At 68.6% G+C, this 19927-nt stretch overlaps 3 protein-coding genes across 17 annotated transcripts in view; 2 read left to right on the top strand and 1 right to left on the bottom strand.

Moving 5' to 3' along the window:
• Nucleotides 1–6081, top strand: part of RAD9A (RAD9 checkpoint clamp component A) — a 64510-nt gene extending 58429 nt beyond the window's left edge. For 6 of the 13 annotated variants that reach the window (XM_008273744.4, XM_051826660.2, XM_070067141.1 and 3 more), the window contains 10 exons: nt 1131–1201; nt 1549–1677; nt 1752–1866; nt 1948–2047; nt 3795–3904; nt 3979–4088; nt 4173–4237; nt 4322–4459; nt 5094–5307; nt 5390–6081. In XM_008273744.4, the coding sequence (XP_008271966.2) occupies nt 1190–1201; nt 1549–1677; nt 1752–1866; nt 1948–2047; nt 3795–3904; nt 3979–4088; nt 4173–4237; nt 4322–4459; nt 5094–5307; nt 5390–5485 (1089 nt within the window). In that variant the 5' untranslated portion in view covers nt 1131–1189 and the 3' untranslated portion in view covers nt 5486–6081. The other 7 variants (XM_070067300.1, XM_002709239.5, XR_011385685.1 and 4 more) reach the window with 7 other exon arrangements.
• Nucleotides 5863–8313, bottom strand: PPP1CA (protein phosphatase 1 catalytic subunit alpha; the record flags this gene model as incomplete). Its single annotated transcript, NM_001101706.1, is given in 6 exon segments — nt 5863–6289; nt 6364–6498; nt 6576–6799; nt 7551–7655; nt 7920–8150; nt 8224–8313. Coding segments are annotated over 6 exon segments (896 nt in total), but the record flags the coding sequence as incomplete, so codon positions are not given.
• A 1231-nt stretch (nt 8314–9544) lies between these two features.
• TBC1D10C (TBC1 domain family member 10C) lies at nt 9545–14600 on the top strand. Of its 3 annotated transcripts, none has more exons than XM_070067497.1 (10): nt 9608–9683; nt 9898–10087; nt 10763–10862; nt 10941–11048; nt 11129–11235; nt 11382–11496; nt 11913–11978; nt 12081–12270; nt 13574–13728; nt 13937–14600. In XM_070067497.1, exons 2-10 carry the CDS (start codon nt 9933–9935, stop codon nt 14282–14284), a joined length of 1344 nt encoding a protein of 447 aa, XP_069923598.1. In that variant the 5' UTR covers nt 9608–9683; nt 9898–9932; the 3' UTR covers nt 14285–14600. The 3 variants fall into 3 exon arrangements, with proteins under 3 accessions (XP_051682686.1, XP_069923598.1, XP_051682685.2); XM_051826725.2 differs by having other exon boundaries at nt 9611–9687; XM_051826726.2 differs by lacking the exon at nt 12081–12270 and having other exon boundaries at nt 9545–10087; nt 11386–11496.
• Nucleotides 14601–19927: the final 5327 nt, after the last annotated feature.

The following is a 19927-nucleotide window of genomic DNA, read 5'->3' as shown; positions in this document are numbered from 1 at the left end:
CGGGAGAGGGCGGGGCCCCGAGGACTCCAGTTAACAGCGGCGTGGTGAGCTGGAGCCCAGCAGGGGAAAGGGGAGAGGACCCACCCCAGGGCCCCAGGGACGCTGCAGAGGCGGAGCGGAGACAAAGCAGGCTGGAGAGCAAGGGGCCTGGGCACAACCCACAGGACCAGAGGCGGCCCCTTCAAGGGGAACTGGGCGGCAGCGCCTCCCCCAGGGCTCCCCTCCACTTTACAGACGGTGAGCACAGGCCCCGGGCAAGAGGCAGACCCCTCCTTTCAGAGTCGGGGGTCTTTAAAAACAGGGGGCCGGGCTCTCCCCTCCCAAACCGTTCCCAGCGCTTCCCAGCAGCGCCTTCGTCCGCTGGCCGGCCCCACCCTCCGCGAGGCCCGGGCCCGCGCCCCTGGGCCTCTGCCCTCTGCCCCATCCGATGTCGTCGGGGCTCCGCGAAGCCGGACGGAGCGCCCGCCCCCGACTCCAGCTCCAGGTGCCGCCGCCTCGTTTTAGCGCTGGCGCCGCTCCTGGGTGCCCAGGGTCTGGCCGCGACCCTGTAGCCCCCCGCCAGAAGCGCGGGAACTCTGCCCAGCAGAGGCCAGGGCCCAGTCCGGCGCACCGGGGCCGCGTCCTCTCCGCCCTTCGCGCTGCGGTGCCCGCCGGCCGCCCCTGGGATGCGGAAGGGACAGGGTCGGGCCCGGGGCGCGAGAAGCCGGGAACGAGGCTGGCGAGGCGGACGCCCGGGTGCCGCTGGGTCACGTGACGGAGCTCCCGCCCCGCGCCTGCTAGGGCTCCGTCACGTGACGGCGGAGCCTGCGAGCGTTTTCTCACGTGACGGAGGCGCCCTGTGCCGGCCAATGAGGAGGCGGGGGCGGAGCCGGCCGGGGGCGGCGCGCGGGAAGAGGGGAAGGGGCGACGGCGGTGGTAGCAGCGGCATCGCTCTGCTCTGGGGCTGGCTGCGGGGCGCCCCGCGTCTGAGCTAGGTCCGGGGCTCCAGCTAGGCCTGGGTCAGCTCCACAGTCAGCATGCGGTGCCTGGTCACGGGCGGCAACGTGAAAGGTGAGTCCGGGCCGGCCCGGCTACGGGGCGCGGGAGCCGGCCGGGGCGCCCGCCTAACCGCCCCTGTCTCCTCTCTGCAGTGCTCGGCAAGGCCGTCCACTCCTTGTCCCGCATCGGGGATGAGCTCTACCTGGAACCCATGGAGGAAGGGGTGAGGGGCCGGGGCATGCAGGCTGCCGACCCGGAGCACGCGGGATGGCCTTGGGCAGACGTGTGCGCGGAGTGCGTTTCCATGCTTGGGTCCTGCCGTCTTCCCGGGCCGGAGGGCGCCCTGAGGGCAGTGGGCCTCGCAGGGGTGCCCAGCGTCAGCGAGGGGGTGGGGTGAGGGGACCTAGAGAAGACGGGGAGGGAGGGCAGGGGGCGCGGCACTCGGCTGTTCCCCGCAGTGCTCAGGTAGGCTGGGAAGGCTTCCTGGAGAAGGGGGCTGCTGACCGCGCGTGAGGGCGCAGGCGGCCCGCAGCGCCTGACCACGGCCCTGCCCTTGCTGTCCGTCCCCAGCTCTCCCTGCGCACCGTGAACTCCTCCCGCTCTGCCTACGCCTGCTTCCTGTTTGCCCCGCTCTTCTTCCAGCAGTACCAGGCGGCCACCCCCGGGCAGGACCCGCTGCACTGTAAGATCCTGATGAAGGTGAGGCTCTGTCCTGGGCGCCCGCGCCCGGCCTGCTCGGCCTGGAGAGCTGATGTCCCGCCCCCCGCCCCCAGTCCTTCCTGTCCGTCTTCCGCTCGTTGGCGATGCTGGAGAAGACGGTGGAGACGTGCTGCATCTCCCTGAGTGGCAGGAGCAGCCGCCTGGTCGTGCAGCTGCACTGCAGATACGGTGAGCGGGCTGCAGGCGGGCCGGGGTCCCTGGGGAGGCCGAGGCCCGCGAGGCGCGCTGAGACCCCGTCTGCCCGTGCAGGGGTGAGGAAGACCCACAACCTGGCCTTCCAGGACTGCGAGTCCCTGCAGGCCGTCTTTGACCCAGCCTCGTGCCCCTACAAGCTCTGCGCCCCCGCACGGTGAGCACGCCCCTTCCTACTTGGGGGCTCAGGGGGTCGGCTGAGGAAGGCACTGCCCCCGTATCCGCTGCGCTCGCTGGGAGCCTCAGACTTCACCCAGCCAGCGGCGGGCAGGTCCTCAGCCGGGGTCCCTCGACGTACAGGCGAGCCGAAGGAACGGAGGTCTCGGCCCCGTGCTCGTCCGTCCCAGGGGCCGGGCCTGGTGCTCTGGCGCTCGGCCATTCCGATTCCGCTGGAAGAGCGCGCGGCTGGCCTGGGTGACCGGGAAGGCCTGGCCTGCCCTTCTTCCGCGGGGTCGCCGCTCCGGGGAAGCCCCCTTCTAACGCCCAGGCTCCAGGCCTTGAGTGGCCGGGCCAAGCCGGAGATGCCGTGTCCAGGAGGGCTGCCCGTGCAGGGGGCGCACCGAGGGCCGCAGGGGCGGGCAGGCGTGCGTGTTACTGCGGTTAAAGGTCTGAGCCAAGGGTCAGCCGAGAGAGGGCTGGGCTGCCCCCTGCTCCCCGCGGGACCCCACCTGCATCCAGCAGCCCCCGTCCCCCCGTTGCTCGTGGGCTCTGAAGGCCCCTGTGGATCCCGGCGGCGCGCGCCCCGGGCTCTGCTGAGCCGCACTTGCCCGGGACGCCGTCAGGGGAAGGGGAGGCTTTCGCCCTGGTCTCCATGTGAGGACCAAATACTGACTTTTCTACTCACACGAAAGGCAGGGCAACAGAGGGAAGGGCCATCTTCCGCCTGCTGCTTCATTCCCTCAGTGCCCACAGGGCTGGGTTAGGCTGCAGCCAGGAACCCACGCCCGCATCTGCATTTCCCATCGTCTGCAGGAAGCTGGATAGGATTCGGAGTAGGCGGACTTGAACCAGGCTTTCTGACACGGGTGTGGGTGTCCCAGGCAGCGGCCTGACCTCTGAGCTGCAAGGCCTGCCACGCTCTTAGTTTTATTAAGATACATGTTATCCAGGCCGGGCTGTGACATAGCAGGTAAAGCCGCCGCCTGCAGTGCTGGCATCCCATGTGGGCGTCAGTTCAAGTCCCAGCTGCTCCGGTTCCCATCCAGCTCTCTGCTGTGCCCTGGGAAAGCAGTGGAGGGTGGCCCAAGTGTCTGGGCCCCTGCACCGAATGGGAGACCCAGAGGAAGCTGCTGGCTCCTGGCTTCGATTTGGCCCAGCTCTGGCTGTTGTGGCCATCTGGGTAACGGATGGAAGACCTCTCTCTGCCTCTGCCTCTCTTTCTTTCGAGTAATTAATTTAAAAGATATTTCACTTATTTGAAAGGCAGAGTTAGAGCGATCTTCCATCCACTGGTTCACGCCCCAAATGGCTGCAACGGCTGGGGCTGGGCCAGGATGTGGCCAAAGCCAGAACTCCATCTGGGTCTCCCGTGTGGGTGCAGGGTCCCAGACGCTCGAGCCGTGCCCCGCTGCTTTCCCAGGCACGTGAGCAGGGAGCGGCCAGGACTGGAGTCAGCGGACGTCACAGCGGGCAGCTTAGCACGACTGCGCCACAGCGCGGTCCCACCGCCTGTTCAGAACGAGCGACTGCTGCTCTTTCTCGCGGGCGCCAGTTCCTGCAGCAGCCGAGAGCCGTGCCTGCCGTCTTTCAGCTGTGGCACACGTCCGTAGATGAGGCCTGCAGGGCGCCCTGAGTCCTGGCTCCTAGGGATGGGCGAACGCAGTGCCCCACGGCTGCGCGGGCAGGGGCTGTGTCCCGGCTCCTGGCCACCCCTGCCTGCCCGTGACGCGCTGCTCTCCCCGCAGGGTCCTGGGAGAGGCCGTCCTGCCCTTCCCCCTCGCCCTGGCCGAGGTGACGCTGGGCGTCGGCGCTGGCCGCAGGGTCATCCTGCGCAGCTATCAGGAGGACGAGGCAGGTGAGGAGGCGGGCTGCTGCCCCGCGTGCTGGGTGCCGGGGCGGGTCCTCACCTCCTCCCGGCCTGCCCCCCAGACAGCTCCCTCAAAGCCATGGTGACAGAGATGAGCCTGGGGGAGGACGATTTCCAGCAGCTGCGGGTCCGCGAGGGGGTGGCCGTCACGTTCTGCCTCAAGGAGTTCCGGGTGAGCCTCCCGCCGCGCCACGTGCCACGCCGCCCCGGCGGGCCGACACCCGGCCTCACCGCTCTGCCTCTCTCTCCCTCCCAGGGGCTCCTGAGCTTTGCCGAGTCGGCGAACTTGTCGCTTAGCGTTCACTTCGATACTCCGGGCAGGTAACGCGCAGCCGAGGGACAGGGCGGGGGGGCTGGCAGCAGCCCTGTCCTGGAGTGACCGGCGCGGGCCCGTCCCCTGCCCAGGCCGGCCATCTTCACTGTGGAGGACTCTACGCTGGATGGCCACTTTGTCTTGGCCACGTTGTCGGAGCCGGACCCGCACTCCCTGGGCCTGGGCTCCCTGGAGCCCCGCAGGCCGGAACCTCGGCTCCAGGCCCACAGGTGAGGGCGCCGCCTGCGCACCCCTCCTCTGCTGGTCTCGGCCCCCTGCCTGAGCCTGCTGCTTCCAGCGTCCGCACCTCCCCCAGCACACACTTCCTGCCGGCTTCGTGGTCAGCTGTTTGGAGACCCCTCCCACCCAGGGAAGCTTCCCCAAGGCCCTGTTGGCCTGGTTTCTCTGGCTGGAGCCTCCCCTCTGAGCCTCCCCCCAGGCCGGGGCGGAGGCAGGGGCTGCCTGGGGTGGGGGAAGCAGGTGGCTGGGAGGGCAGGTGGGCTGGGAAGGACGCCGGCCTAGCCGAAGCAGAGGAAGCTGGGTCTGGCCCCCCGCCCAGCGCGTCCCAGGGCGCCAGTGCTTTCCAGCGCCCGTCCCCGGGGAAGGGGGGGCCTGGGCCCCTTGTGGCCCACTCCCTTACAAGGCCTGCTGCTCCCCTCCCAGAGCAGAGCCCAGCCAGCCCCCAGCACGCCTCTGCAGCCCCTCCCCCGACAGCCGGATGCGAGCCCCACCTCCTCCAGGAAGCCTCCCCTTGGCCCTGCATCCTTCCTCTCTAGCAAAGCAGAATACAGCCAAGTGACCACTAGTGGGCCCTGAGCCCCCAGGCCCCGCCCTCCCTGCGCCTCACGCCCCCTCTGCCCGCAGCACACCCCACCAGGACGACTTCGCCAGCGACGACATGGACTCCTACATGATCGCCATGGAAACCAGCGGAGGCAGTGAGGCCCCGTGGGCGCGGCCCTCCGGGTCCCCTTCACCAGGTCCCCAGCCGCCCTGCAGCCCCGCACCCCCCTCCGAGGACGAGGACGAAGACGAAGCTGAGCCCACTACAGTGCCTGGGACCCCCCCACCCAAGAAGGTAGGGGCTGGCGGCGCAGCTGGGGCTGGGAGGGGAGCACGGGAGCAGCCCCCAGAGCTCACGCAACTTCCTCTCCTTCCAGTTCCGCTCCTTGTTCTTCGGCTCCGTCCTGACCCCCATGCGCTCCCCCCAGGGCCCCAGCTCTGTGCTGGCTGAAGACAGCGACGGCGAAGGCTGACCCCAGGCTCAGTGGCGCCAGCCGGGCCCGGCCTCGGGGTGGCAGCAGCTGGGGAGGGAGCCAGGGCCTCGCCGCCCCGGCAGGAGGCTCCTCACCGCTTTGTCTGCCGCAGGCCGAAGGCCAGGCCCCGGCCGCCGCTGGCAGCCCGCCGGCCCGCACCCGAGACCTGCTCTTTGCTCAGACCCAAGCCACACCTCAGGGAAGCCCTGCGCTGGCACAGGCTGCTTTCTCGCCTTCCCCAGTCCTCTGGCTCTGGTCTGGAATTCTAGGAACCTCTGGACCCGAGTGTGTGGCTCAGGCTGCCCTGGCTGGGCCTGTGCCCGGCAAGCTGCCCTCCCCAGTGGCCGTGCTCGGACAAGGGAAACGCAGGCCGTGGCCAGAATCCAGCTTTGACCTTTATTCAGGAGACCAGACGGGCTGCCCTGGGACCCGGCTGCCAGCCCTGCGGCCACACGAGACGAGACCCAGTCTGGCCGCCGTCGCCCTGAGCTGCAGCCTTGGCCCCAGGATCCTGCTTGCAGCCGCGCAGGTGCAGGCTGGAGGGAGCCTGGGGGGTGGGTGCTGCTAGTGATTCATTAAAAAACAGATCCACCGAGGCCCGTGTCCCCGTGGTGGCGGCCGAGGCGGCACGGCCGTGGCAGCATGGTTCCTGTGCAGTCAGCCCCTGTCTGGGCAGGGGGCCGCACGCGGGGGCTATTTCTTGGCTTTGGCAGAGTTGCGGGGTGGGGTGATGGGTCGGCCTCCAGGGTTCAGGCCACTGAACTGCCCGTACTTGCCCTTGTTCTTGTCGGCCGGCTTAAGGATCTGAAAAGACAAAAGGCAGTCAGGCGTGGGGGGCGGGGCGGGGCCGGGCCGGGCCCCCTCCTTCCGCTCCCCACCTGGAAGGAGCACATGAGGGTCTCGTCCACGCTCATCATGGCTCCGGCGTTGTCGAACTCGCCACAGTAGTTGGGGGCTGAGAAAAGTGTCACCAGCTGCCGCTTGGCAAAGAACTCATAGCCGTCCTCCACCACCTGCGGGGGGAGTGGGGGTGGGGCGGTCAGTCCTGCGGGGCGCGCCGCCCCTCCCCCCGGGCCGGAGCCCGGCCCACCTGGTGCGCCCGGCAGATGAGGTCCAGGTCATGCTTGTGCAGGAACTTGGCCACCACCTCCGCGCCGAAGGTGAAGGAGACGCCGCGGTCGTTCTCGCCCCAGCCCTGCACGTCCTTGTCGGGGTCAGACCACAGCAGGTCACACAGCAGGCCCTGGTCGGGCACGTCCGTGGGCCGCATGATGCGCCGGATCTGCTCCATGGACTGCAGGTCGGGGGAGAGGCCTGGGGAGAGGACCAGTCTCAGCCGCGGGCGCCCAGCCGCTCCACGTCCTGGCCGGCTCCCTGCCAACGCGCCTGGAGAGCAGCCGAGGACGCCCGAGTGTTTGGGGCCCTGCGCGAGGGAGGCCCGGGTGGGCTTCCGGGCTCCCTGCTTCAGCTTGGCCCAGCTCCGACTACTGGGGGCACTGGGGGAGTGAACCACTGGGTGTGCGGTGCCTGTCACTCTGCCTTCAAATAAGTAAATCTTAAAAAACGTAAGGACGGGGGCTGGCACGGTGGCACAGCAGGTAGCCTGCGACCCACACGGGCACTGGGTGGCGTCCAGCTGCTCCACTTCCGGCCCAGCTCCCGGCCACTGGCCTGGGGAATCAACGGAAGGTGGCTCAGGGGTCCGGGCCTGGCCACCCCTGTGGGAGACAGAGATGCCAGCCCTGGCCGTTGCAGCCGTCCTGGGAGTGAAGATGGGACATCTGTCCCTCCCTCTGTGACTAGGGGGCTCCCCCCAGGAAGGCTCTGCCAGTCAGCCTCGCCTTCCCGCCACCGTGCGGCCCCGGTCCCGCCGGCGCCCAGACAGGCAGAAGTGCTCCCTCCGCGACTGCGCTCACCCCCAGGAACGGGACTAGCAGCCCAGCGGGGTGCCGGACGCCCAGCAGAGGTGAGCGCGGCCTAGGCCAGCCGGGTGGAGGGCCTTCTGGAGGCGACAGAGACGGGATGCCGAGGCCCCCTCCCGGCACACGCCCAGAGCCAGCCTCACCGCCATGGCAGCAGAATATCTTCTCGTCCACAATGGCCGCGATGGGCAGGCAGTTGAAGCAGTCGGTGAACGTCTTCCACAGCTTGATGTTGTAGCGTCTCTTGCCTGTGAGGGGACGGGGACGGGGACGGCTCACGGGGAGGCCTGGCGCTCGGGCCGCCAGGGCACCCTGTGGGCTGGGAGAGGACTGGAAGGCAAGGAGGGCTTGGGCCCCTGCCCCGCCCCTGTCGGGCCGGCTCCCCCACCCTGTGAGCGGGGCCACACCACGACCCCTCAGGCGTCCAGAGGGCTCAGGTTAGGGATGCAGGGCGGCCCCGGGGCAGGGGCAGGGGCAGGGTGGACGCCGGGCACCCGCCGGCGCGCGCTCACACTCGTCGTAGAAGCCGTAGATGCGGTTGATGCTGGCGCACTCGTGGTTCCCGCGCAGCAGGAAGAAGTTCTCGGGGTACTTGATCTTGTAGGCCAGCAGCAGGCAGATGGTTTCCAGGGACTGCTTGCCGCGGTCCACGTAGTCACCCAGGAACAGGTAGTTGCTCTCCGGGGGGAAGCCGCCGTACTCGAACAGCCGCAGCAGGTCGTAGTACTGGCCGTGGATGTCACCTGGGGGCCGGGGGCGGGGTCAGCGAGGAGGGGCCCCGGGCCTGCGCGGGGGAGGGGCCGGCGGGGGGCTCACCGCAGATCTTGAGGGGCGCCTCCAGCTCCAGCAGAATGGGCTGGCTCAGGAAGATCTCCCGGGATTTGAGGCACAGACCACGGATCTCGTTCTCCGTCAGCTGCACATTCTTTCCGGGCCGCGAGCCCTGCACTGGGGGGCGGGGGGAGGGGGCTGAGCACCCGGCCCCCGAGCCAGGAGCAGGTGGGCGACACGAGTGGCTCTCCGCGGGCACCTGCGGGGCCGCCGGGGACCCTCCCGGCCGCGGGGGCTGCGGGGGCTGCGGCGCCTGCCCTGGCCGCCGCCTCAGGCCTCCCAGGACCAGAAAGACCCCCACCACCCTCGAGGCCCTCCCAGGGGGCCGTCGCCCAAAGCCCGAGGGCGCACGGGTTCTCCCCTCAGCCCAGGAGCCGGGCCCAGCGGCGAGCTCGCGGGCCGCCTCCGCCCAGCCCGAGCTGGTCCGGGAGGGGCCGGCTCGTCCGCGCGCCACTTCCGGGCCTGGCGGGGCCCGGGGCGCGGCGGTGGGCACGGCCGCCCCGCCACCCCCGCCAACCTTCCAGCAGGCGCCCGATGATAGAGTCCAGGTTGAGCTTCTCGCTGTCGGACATGGCGGCGCCGCCGCTCGGGCCCAGCAGCTCCGGGCCCACTCCTGCCTCCCGCCCGCCCGCAGCCTCCTTCCGGCCTGGCGCTGCTTCCGCCCGCCCCGGGCCGCCCCCGGCCCAGGCCCCGCCCCGCCCGGCCCAGGCCCCGCCCCGCCCCGGGCCAGGCCCCGCCCCTCCACGCTCTGGCGCCGCCGCTGGACGAGGAGCGCGGCGGCGCGGGGCGGGGCCTGGCCTAGGAGCTGGGGGGCGGGGCTTTCGGGGCGGGGCCGAGCCGGGTTCCACCCCCGCGGCACCGCCCAGCCCGTTTCAGAGGCTGGGGGACCGGAAGGACCGTGGAAGTTGTTTTTCTCTCGCACGGGCCGGGCGGCCTGGGCGGCCGGGTGGTGTGAGCACGTGAAGACCCGTCTGCCCAGACGCTGCGGTCACGCTCTGCCAGTGCATACAAGGGAACCGAGTCCCGGGGCTGGCGGGTGACCCCCAGGCAGCTGACCAGCCCCAGGACATCCGCGCGTCCCTCGCTCGGGATGCTCCACGCTGTCCTGTGCATGCTAAGTGCACTTTTTACTAAGTCCCGCAATGACCTTTCCAGGGGCGAAATAGTATCCCATAGGGTGCAGGTGGTGACGGGCAAACGCGACAGCAGCCGCGGTCCTCACTGGCACCCCGAGCTTGCCACCCAGGTGGCCTGGCGCCGTCGCACGCAGCACAGGAACCCGAGGCCGCCGCCGGGGAGGGGAGGAGCTGGTGGCTCAGGGGCGCTGCGGGGGCAGGAAGAGCTCGGAGAGGAAGGGGTGACCCCCCCCTTGGGAGGGGCCCCCAGCGGGTTGCTGAGGCTGTGAGGAGGAAGTGGGAGGAGGAGGTGAGGGGTGAGGTGCAGCGGTAGGTGAGCAGGGCGCCTCGGGCCGGGGCCGGTGGGTTCGGGGTCTGGGTGCCAAGGCCTGGCCCTCCTGTCATTTCACAGCCTGGCTGCTCTCCCCCCACGCCCGTGAAAGGACACGGGGGCTTGGCGGGATGCCCTGAGACCTGTCCCTTCTGACCCGGGCACCGGGAGGGCGGGGAGCGGCCCCCTCACAGTGGCTCTCCACGCCCGCAGCTGGCCGCAGCCCGTGGCCTGGAGGGTCTCGCACCATGGCCCGGGCCCTGGGGGAGGAGCTGCTGCAGACCTCCGAGCTGCAGGAGGACTCCAGCTCCCTGGGGTCCGACTCGGAGCTGAGTGGGCCCGGCCCATATCGCCAGGCCGATCGCTATGGCTTCATTGGGGGCTGCTCGGCGGAGGAGCCCGGGTGAGTGAGGCGGGGCTGGGCGGCAGGGGGTCGGGGCTGAGGGTGGGGCGGGGGCGGAGTTCTTGAGGGAGACCCTGCTTTGGGAGGGTCTGGCGTGGGGACTGGACACTGGGGACTCGGCCAGTGTCACCGTCCCCAGGCGCCAGGTGGAGTCCTACTGATGTGGAATCACCCGGGTGGGGGTGGCTCTGTCTGTCTCTTTCGCCCCCACCCCGGAGACTAAACATCCTTCCCCTTTTAATCGTGGGCCCTGGAATCCCAGCTCCGAATCCCAACTTCGCCTGCTACCAGCCCTTCCTGTACAGACAGGAAAACAAGTTCAGAGACAGACAGAAACTTGCCCCAGGGCACACAGCACAGCCGACACTCAGGACTCCTGGTGTCCAGTGCGGGACACCGTCCGACCAGCTGCCTGGGGATCGTCCACGTCCCTGTCCCCGGAGGCAGCCGACCAGGCTCCCCGCCCCACAAACACCCACTCACCCCATCATTCTGCTCTGCCCTGGCCCTGTGACAACCGCTGGTAGCCTCTGGGACACAGCTCACTCTGGGGGCTTTCTGGGGATCTCCAGGGCCACTAACGGGCCTCACCCGGGCGGCCAGCAGGGGTGGGGGACAGGTGTGGCCCGAGGGGACGGCTGCCCGGCGCCTGACACCTGTGTCCCGTGCCCCCAGGACGGGCCAGCCCCCGGCAGGCCTGATCCGGCAGCGGGAGATGCAGTGGGTGGAGCTGACGCAGCACTGGGAGAAGACCATGTCCCGCCGGTACAAGAAGGTGAGGGGTGCCCTTGCCGCCAGCCCGCTGCTGTGCTCGGGCCGCGGGGATGGCCCTCACCGCCCGCCTCGCCCGCAGGTGAAACTCCAGTGTCGCAAGGGCATCCCTTCGGCCCTGCGGGCCCGCTGCTGGCCCCTGTTGTGCGGGGCCCACGTGCGTCAGAGCGGCAGCCCCGGCACCTACCAGGTGAGGGCGCGGCAGGCCCACCTCCCCCCGGGGGGCTGCGCCACACAGAGCCCTCACGCCCGCCTTCCTGCCCGCCACAGGAGCTGGCAGAGGCCCCCGGGGACCCGCAGTGGCTGGAGACCATTGGCAGGGACCTGCACCGCCAGTTCCCCCTGCACGAGATGTTTGTGTCCCCCCAGGGTCATGGGTACGAGGCAAGGGGTGCCCAGGGACCTGGTGGGACCTTCGGCCCGGTCGCCCCGATCTACCGCTGCTGCCGTGTGTCCCAGGGCACCTGGGGGAGGGTGGGAAGGGGTGCCCGGGGGCTGGCCCTGATGGGGTCTCCTGGCACAGGCAGCAGGGGCTCCTGCAGGTGCTCAAGGCCTACACCCTGTACCGGCCCGACCAGGGCTACTGCCAAGCCCAGGGCCCCGTGGCCGCCGTGCTGCTCATGCACCTGCCCCCGGAGGTGAGTGGCCGGCGACCCAGGACTCTGACCCCCAACCCCAGGGACCTGGCCATCCTGAACTCCGGGCCCATGACCCCAAATCCCAAGTAACACTGGCCTTGGGGACATGGTGTCCTGGGGACCCAGGGCCTCAGGACCACTGACCTCATGACTCTCAAGACCCCAGGGACTTGGGACCCCCGACCCCAGCCCTTACTCCAGTGACCTCGGTAGGGGTCTGGTGCGGCTACCTTGACCTCATGACTCCTGATTCTGAATCCCATGGCCGTGACCCCTGACCCCAGGAACCCAGGGACCGTCCAGCCCAACACCCCGAGCCCTGTTTCTCGCGCCTCTGTCTCGGGCAGAGGCTCTCAGGCACCGGGCAGGGGGGGCCGCACCCCTTTCCCAGCCCCCTCCTGTGCCCGCCCCTCCAGGAGGCCTTCTGGTGCCTGGTGCAGATCTGTGAGGTCTACCTCCCCGGCTACTACGGGCCCCACATGGTGAGAGGCTGGGCATGGCGGGGCGGGGGGCAGCAGCCCAGGGGCCCGGGGCAGCGGTGGTGCGGGTGGCGCCAGGCTGCGGGCTGACGGCCGTGGCCGCAGGAGGCCGTGCGGCTGGACGCCGAGGTGTTCTCCTCCCTGCTGCGGCGGCTGCTCCCGCGTGTGCACAAGCACCTGCAGCAGGTGGGCGTGGGGCCCCTGCTGTACCTGCCCGAGTGGTTCCTGTGCCTCTTCGCCCGCTCGCTGCCCTTCCCCACGGTGCTGCGCGTCTGGGACACCTTCCTCAGCGAGGGTGAGTGGGGCGGCCCGTGGCCAGGCGGGCGGGAGGCTTGGGGCGGGGAGGGTGTGCCTGGGGAGGAAGCCAGCTCATCAGCTCGGACTTCTCCCTCTCCAGGCCCTCCTGGGGCCCGGGATGGGGGGGCCGAAGGTGGTGCCCGGCCTGGTGCGGGAGAAAGGGCCCCCCCGCTCCTGGCCCTGGCTCATTGCAGTCAGGGAGGCGTCTCGGGGGAGGTGGCTGGGTGGGAGCTGGAGCTGTGTGCCTCGGAGACCAGGCGAGGCTGCGGCATGGGTGGGAGAAGGCAGGGCTCCGCTCTCTGGGGAGACCTGGGTGGGCGAGACCTCCGTTCCGATGAGGGGCGACTACGTAAGCAGGTCCACGAGGTAGTGGCAGGCTGGCGCCAGGCCGCAGGGACTGGAGACTGGGGCCTGTGAGGGGAGTGGCACACGCAAGCGCTGGGCTCCCGGACCTTATTCTGTGTTAGAGCGAGAGAGAGCAAGAGAGAGAGGTCTTCCATCTGCTGATTCACTCCCCAGATGGCCGCAAAGGCTGGGGCTGAGCCAGGTCGAAATTAGGAGCCAGGAGCTTCATCCGGGTCTCCCACAGGGGTGCAGAGGCTCAAGGACTTGGGCTGCCTTCCGTTGCTTTCCCAGGGCATTAGCAGGGAGCTGGTTAGGAAGTGGAGCAGCCGGGACTCAAACTGACACTCATATGGGAGGCAGGCGTCACAGGCTGTGGCTAACCCCACTACGCCGCAGCGCCAGCCCCTGGGGTCCGTCTCGATGTCCCCATCCATAACTTGTCTGAGTTCCGTTCTGTGTGTTGCACCTGCCGGTTACGCCTAATAGAAATCGATCATATACTGAGCACTGGCTGTGGGCCCAGCAAGCTTCAGGCCGGCCCCCAGGGAAGGACCCCGGCTGTCTTAGAGCCACAGGTCAGGCCACCATCCCTGTGTCACCGCCCTAGCAGCCTCAGACTGGGGGGTGGGGCCTGCTCAGTGTGGCTGAGAGAGGACAATGACAGTCATCCCTGTGGCCGCTCCTACAGGCCAGGGGCTGCCAGTAAGGGGTCTTGAGGCTGCAGGATAGGCCTGAGACCACACACACACACACACACACACACGGCACGCACACTCGTGAGCCTTACCCTCTTGGGGTCGGGGGGCGGAGCTCCACCTAGACTATTTCAGAACCCAAGTGACAGAGTCCCTAAAGCTGGCAAGGCCTTAGTGGGCGCCCACCCTGAGGACAGCTCCAGGCGCAGAGTGAGGAGGGGCTACGCTGGCTCCCTCAGTGGGCCCCTCCCCGGCATGCAGGTGTCAAGGTGTTGTTCCGCGTGGGACTGACGCTGGTGCGCCTGGCCCTGGGCACCGCAGAGCAGCGTGCCGCCTGCCCCGGGCTCCTGGAGACCCTGGGCGCCCTGAGGGCCATCCCCGCTTCGCTGCTGCAGGAGGAGGGCTTCATGTCGCAGGTGGGTGCCCCCCGCCCTCCCCTTGCTGTGGCCTGGTCCCCGAGCGAACGCGGCTTCCCATGGCCCTCCCGGAGAGGCTGTGTGCGCCCCGCTCAGCCCTCAGCCACTTCCTGGACTCTGCTACCCAGCCCCCCGCGCCCCTCCCTGACCTCGTGGCTTCCTGCCTCCCTCTGGGAGGGGCCAGCTCAGCACCAGCCCCTCCCCGCAGGTGCACAGCGTGGCCCTGTCCGAGAGGGCCCTGCAGCGGGAGATCCGGGTCCAGCTGGCCCAGCTGTCGGACGCAGCGCCGGGGCCATCGCCACAGCCACAGGCCCGTCTTCCAGGAGCCCAGGCCATCTTTGAGGCCCAGCAGCTGGCCGGGGCGCGAGGAGGCAGCAAGCCGGAGGTGCCCCAAATCGTGGTGCAGCCCCCAGAGGAGCCCCTACCCCCACGGCGCAAACCTCAGACCCGCGGCAAGACCTTCCACGGGCTCCTGACTCGGGCCCGGGGCCCACCCCTCGAGGGCCCCCCCAGGCCCCACCGAGGCTCTACCTCCTTCCTGGACACCCGCTTCTGAAGATGCCACCCACCAGTGCCAGCGCCAAGCTCCCGGACAGCCGATGCCGGCCCCACAGACAGGCGCCGCACTTGGCCTCCAGTGACTCAGTTCCCTTCCTGGCAAGGGTCCGGCAGTGGAGGAGGGGCCGTCACACACGGGATGAGAGCTGGCCCCAATGGGAGCCCAGGCTGGCTCCCCACCGCCGGAGCTGTCTTGGTGCCCAGGCCTTTGCCAGGATCGAAGCCGGCGCCGAGGGAGTTGGGGTGAGCGGCTGGCTGGGCTGCGCGGCCCCCGAGGGCTCTGGGGGCCGGGAATAAAGTCTGTCTGAGCCGAGGCCTGGATGGCGTTGGGTGCAATGCCCTTCACCCTCAACCCTGGGCAGGCTGCTCCCTCCCCGCCTCCTATCCTCCGCGCCCTCCCGGCCCTGATCCCGCCCTGGGGACAGACCGAGGGTGCCTATTGGCTGCTGGGGGAGGTGTTTACCAGCGACAGGCGCCAAGTGCGAGCCGCGTGGTGCAGCCTCTGGGGGCAGGTAAGGCCTCTGCACCTGCACCCTGCAGAGCAGGGCTCCTGACGGATGCTGGCTCCCGGAGGAGTGGAGCCCCGCCCCTATTTGCCCCTCCCCCCTCCTCCCAGGCAGCTTCAGGAGTCCCTGGGGTGGGGGGCCTCTAGCCCAAGTCTGCCCCCCCCATGGTCCTGGTCCCATCCATCAAAGGGAGCCAGGCAAGAACAAAGGCCCAGTGTGCCCAGCACAAAGGAGAAAGGTCCCGCCGGCCCTCTGCGCTCCCTGAGCCCCCGAGCGCCCCCTCGGGACAGCCACCATGGAAACCCCCTCCCACACGCACTAACTGCCCCCGTGGGTGCCTGGGACATGAGCCATCGCCCAGACAACAGGGCTGGTGCCCGTGCAGGCTTGTGTCCCTGCGGCGCCCGTCTCCAAGCCCTGCCTGTCCCTGCCGCTGCCAGTGCGCCGGGACCCACGCCGAGCGCTGCACCTGCAGGTGGGGTGCTCCACGCTGGCAAGGCCCCCGTCAGAGCTGGGGCTTGGAGTGTTCTAGCGACAGGGCTGCGAGCTACAGAAGCGCGTCCACTCCCAGTGTGCTCACGCGGAGCCCGCTGCGTGCCTGGCTCGGCCCTGGGTCCGATCGGGGAGACCTGGGCGAATCCGCGCTCTCCCTGGGAGCCTGAGTCTCAGGATGGCGGGGGCTTGGCCACGCCCCTCACGGCTCATGGCAGCGCCAAAGTCTACCCAGGCCCCCCACCCTTAGCAACCTTACACCCACCCCTCCTTGGGCGCCCTCTCGGCTCCCCACCCCTCAATCCTGCAGCAGCGCAGGGTGCAGCCTGTCTGGGTCACGGGCCTCTGGAGTGCCGTGCCCCAGCCCTGGGCACCCTCAGCTCAGAGCCATCCCCAGACACCCACGCCCTCTCCTGTGCCTAGAGGCGGGGGGGAGGGGCGTCTCCAATGCTGTAGCAGGTTGGGGGGACCTGCCCCTGAGCCCTCCACAGGTGGGCTCCCCTGCTGGTAGAAGGGGGGTGGCTCGCCCGGCCTGGGTGCACAGTGTGGCAGAGTGGAGAGTCACCACTCAGCCAGGTGCCTCTGTGCAGTGAGCAACCTGCAGGACCATCCTCGGTGACCCCAGCGGCTCCCTGCACACCTGGCTGGAGAGCACCGAGTCTGTGCACCGAAGCTGTGTTGGCACTGTGCCGTCTGTCAGCTCGCACCAGCCCGGAGGATCTGAGTAGGGAGGGCACACAGGTCTCTCCCATGGAGTAGAGGGGGGACCCACGGTGTCTACCTGGCACCACCACCCACCCGAAGTGTCCCCCATCCCACGCTGTGCCGGGCTAAAGTCCCCGCAGGAGAAGGGGCCCTGCGGCTGACGTGGCGGCGCAGCCGGTTAAGCTGCCACTTGCGACAACAGCGTCCCATACGGATGCTGGTTTGAGTCTGGGCTGCACCACTCCTTTTCTTTTCTTTTCTTTTCTTTTTTATTTAAGGTTTATTTATTTGAAAGATTTGCAGAGATGGAGAGGCAGAGAGAGAGAGAGAGAGAGAGAGAGAGGTCTTCCATCCGCTGGTTCACTCTCCAATTGGCCATGACGGCCGGAGCTTCGCCGATCAGAAGCTGGGAGCCAGGCGCTTCCTCCGGGTCTCCCACTCGGGTGCAGGGGCCCAAGCACTTGAGCCATCCTCCACTGCCTTCCCAGGCCACAGCAGGGAGCTGGAGCGGAGGTGGGGCTGCACTCCTTTGCCTGTTCCTAGTCCCAGCGCCCTGGACCTGGGTCGCACACTAAATTTTCCTCCCTTTGCCTACGTTAAAAGCAAGCACTGCTGGGGCCGGCACTGTGGCATAGTGGGTAAAGCCACCGCCTGCAGTGCCAGCATCCCACATGGGTGCCGGTTCGAGCCCAGGCAGCTCCACTTCTGATCCAGCTCTCTGTGGCCTGGGAAGGCAGTGGAGGATGGCCCAAGTGCTTGGGCCCCTGCACCCACGTGGGAGACCCAGAAGAAGCTCCTGGCTCCTGGTTTCAGATTGGCACAGCTCCGGCTATTGTGGCCAATTGGAGAGTGAACCAGCGGATGGAAGACCCCTCTCTCTCTCTCTCTCTCTCTCCTCTCCCTGTGTAACTCTGACTTTCAAGCAAAATAAATTAAAAAAAAAAAAAAAAAAAAAAGCGGACACCGCCAAGCCCGAGAGAGCTCAGGAGGAAGTGGTTTTTGAACCCTGGCGGACGCCAGCCAGGAGAAAGCACGGGTCCTGGGATGAGTGCACAGCCACCCGGTCCCAAGTTGGGCAGAGCCGGGAGGTGCCTGCCAGACCCAGACAAACAGCTGGGGCGTTCGTAGTGGGAATCCGGGGAGAGGAAACAAGTCATGGCCCTGAGCGCCGCTGACTGCAGATAAGGGGGCAGGCGGCGTGGTATGGCCGTGGGCAGGGTCTGGGGACGGCGGGACACTGGTCCCTTCCGTCACAAGGGCTTCGCTGGCTGGAGTCCTAAGCAGGACACAACGGGGACTTCACCGTCAATCCTGGGGGGCTTTTTTTTTTTTTACAGGCAGAGTGGACAGTGAGAGAGAGACAGAGAGAAAGGTCTTCCTTTTGCCGTTGGTTCACCCTCCAATGGCCGCCACGGCCGGCGCGCTGTGGCTGGCCCACCACGCTGATCCAAAGGCAGGAGCCAGGTGCTTCTCCTGGTCTCCCATGGGGTGCAGGGCCCAAGCACTTGGGCCATCCTCCACTGCACTCCCAGGCCCACCGCACTGATCCGAAGGCAGGAGCCAGGTGCTTTTCCTGGTCTCCCATGGGGTGCAGGGCCCAAGCACTTGGGCCATCCTCCACTGCACTCCCGGGCCACAGCAGAGAGCTGGCCTGGAAGAGGGGCAACCAGGACAGAATCCGGCGCCCTGACCAGGACTAGAACCTGGTGTGCCAGCGCCACTAGGCGGAGGATTAGCCTATTGAGCCGCGGCGCCGGCCCCGGGGGGCGTCTTTTAAACAAACTGTTCATCTCCGTTGTGTTTGAAAGGCAGAGAGACAGAGGCAATGGGAAGCGAGGTCATCACAGTGGCCAGGGCTGGGCCAGGCCGAAGCCAAGAGCCCAAACTCGATCCAGGTCCGCTGCTCCCGGCTGAGACCCGGGTCCCTGAGCCGTCACCGCTGCCTCCCAGGCTGCCCGCTAGCAGGAGGCTGGATTGGTAGCGAGCAGCCGGGATCACACCGGGCCCTCCCAGTCGGGGTGCAGGGGTTCCAGGAGGGGGCTTCCCCCTTGTGCCAAACGCCCCGCCCGCCTCGGCGCTCCCGGTCGGGGTTTGCACACGAGCTTCGAGCAGGTGCTGCGCTCTGGCCCAAGGCTGTTAACTGACGGACTTCTCTCCCTCTCTCCTTCCCTCCACCCTCTGGCGCTTGTAACTAAACTCAGGACGTCTCGGATTTCATTTTTCTCACCTACAGGGCAAACTCCAGTATGGCTGGTGCCCAGCCCTGGTGGCCCGGGAGCGGGCACACCCTGCCGGTGTGCATTTGGCCGGATCCCCGGCTCACCTGTGACCCGGGGCGAGTCACGCCTCCTTCCCTCAGGTATAAAAGGCAGAGAAACCCAAACGCCGCCCCTGCCGTGAGCGGGGGCTCCGCACCCCCAGCCTCAGTGCGGGATCAGGAGACCTGTGCTGGGCCGGCTCTGGGCCACAGTGGGTTAAGCTGCTGCCTCCAAGGCCGGGGCCCCTATCTGAGCGCTGGTTCGAGTCCCGGCTGCTCTGCTTCTGATCCAGCTCCCTGCTAATGCGCCTGGGAAAGCAGCGGAGGATGGGCCAAGTGCTTGGGCCCCTGCACCCACGTGGGAGACCTGGAGGGAGCTCCCGGCTCCCGGCTTCAGCCTGGCCCAGCCCCGAGTTGCGCGCCCACTTGAGGAATGAACAAGTGGGTGGGAGATCATTCCTCTGTCACTCTGCCTTTCAAATAAATCTTTAAAAGAGAGAGAGCGAGCGAGCGAGCGAGTGCCGGCCTTTCCAATGAATGCCCACCGACTGCCAAGCACCCTGGGCCCAGCCAGGCCTGGGCACAGGAATCCCATGTGAAGATGAGACAGCTCAGGGCTCTGCTCACGCGATGTCCAAGCTCAGCTCTCTGCGTGGCATCCATGCCGTGGGGTCATGAGGCAGCTGAGGCCACCCGTGCCATCTCGGATGGGCGCCTGCTGCACCCTGCTCCAGGAGCTGGGGCCGGCGGCAGGGAGCGCACGTGTGTCCCTGGAGCTGGGAGCCCTGCAAAGCTGTGTGTGCTGTGTGGGCTGGAGGGGGGCCCTGGGTAGGTCCCTTCCGCCCTCTGGGCCCCTCGGGTGGTGGACAGGGGTGCTCACAGGTCGCTCCAGCCCAGCCGGGCATGGAGAAGACCGAGTGTAGGGATGGGATGTGCAGGGACCAGGGGCCCTGGCGCCCAGCCTCTGTGCAGCTCCGGGAACTGGGAGTGGACCCCAGGGTGTGCGTGTCTGGGTTGCTGCCAGGAATGAGCTTGTGGCCGGCAGCCCATCCCCTGGGCGTGTGCTGTGGGTGCCAGGTCAGGGCTCCTGGGCGTGGCTGTCTTGTGGGGGAGGGGTCCAGCTCACCTGGGGGAGGATGCGCAGGGCGGATCTGACAGCCCCGGTGCAGAGCAGAGGGTACCCGCGGAACTGCCACCGCCCTCCTGCAGTGGCTCCACCGTGGCCCCGGTCAGCAGGGGTGCTCAGGAGGGGCTCCGCGGTGCGCGGAGACCCTGGCCCAGCAAGGCCTTTCTGGGACGGGGTTCAGCAGGGCAAAGGGCTGGAGCCGGGAGCAGGCAGCCTCAGGGCCGGGCTTGCTCCGGCTTCCCCACCCCCAAGGGCGGCCCTAGTACCAGTCTCTGCCCTCGCCAGCCCGGCTCCATCTCTCTCGCTCGGGTCTCCCGGTCTTCTCCCGCGCGGCGCGGCGCGGCGCAGCGCAGCCTGGGGAGCCCGGCGGGCAGCCCCTAGCCGGGTGCACCTGGCCCCTGGCAGGACTCAGCGGCTCCACAGCTGCCGGTTCCCGGGGCTGTCAGCGGCTCCCTCGAGCGGGTCCGACTGCCCCCTACCGTGTCCCCAGGTCGGGGACGTTTTGGCGGGAGGGACGGGGCGGGCCGCTGGCGACGGGTCCCTGGCGGTGGCCCC

This window comes from Oryctolagus cuniculus, chromosome 1 (genome assembly GCF_964237555.1).
Source record: "Oryctolagus cuniculus chromosome 1, mOryCun1.1, whole genome shotgun sequence".
NCBI classification, from domain to species: domain Eukaryota; kingdom Metazoa; phylum Chordata; class Mammalia; order Lagomorpha; family Leporidae; genus Oryctolagus; species Oryctolagus cuniculus.
The sequence above is the reverse complement of the archived record's forward strand: the minus strand, read 5'-3'. Positions and strand labels throughout refer to the sequence as shown.

What these genes read in the sequence shown, in the direction of transcription:
- TBC1D10C (XM_070067497.1), top strand. Translation starts at nt 9,933, where the DNA reads ATGGCCCGGGCCCTGGGGGAGGAGCTGCTGCAGACCTCCGAGCTGCAG. An exon ending in GTGTCCCCCCAGGGTCATGG is followed by an intron (nt 11,236 to 11,381) that starts GTACGAGGCAAG and finishes CTCCTGGCACAG; the next exon opens with GCAGCAGGGGCTCCTGCAGG. An exon ending in GGACACCTTCCTCAGCGAGG is followed by an intron (nt 12,271 to 13,573) that starts GTGAGTGGGGCG and finishes CCCGGCATGCAG; the next exon opens with GTGTCAAGGTGTTGTTCCGC.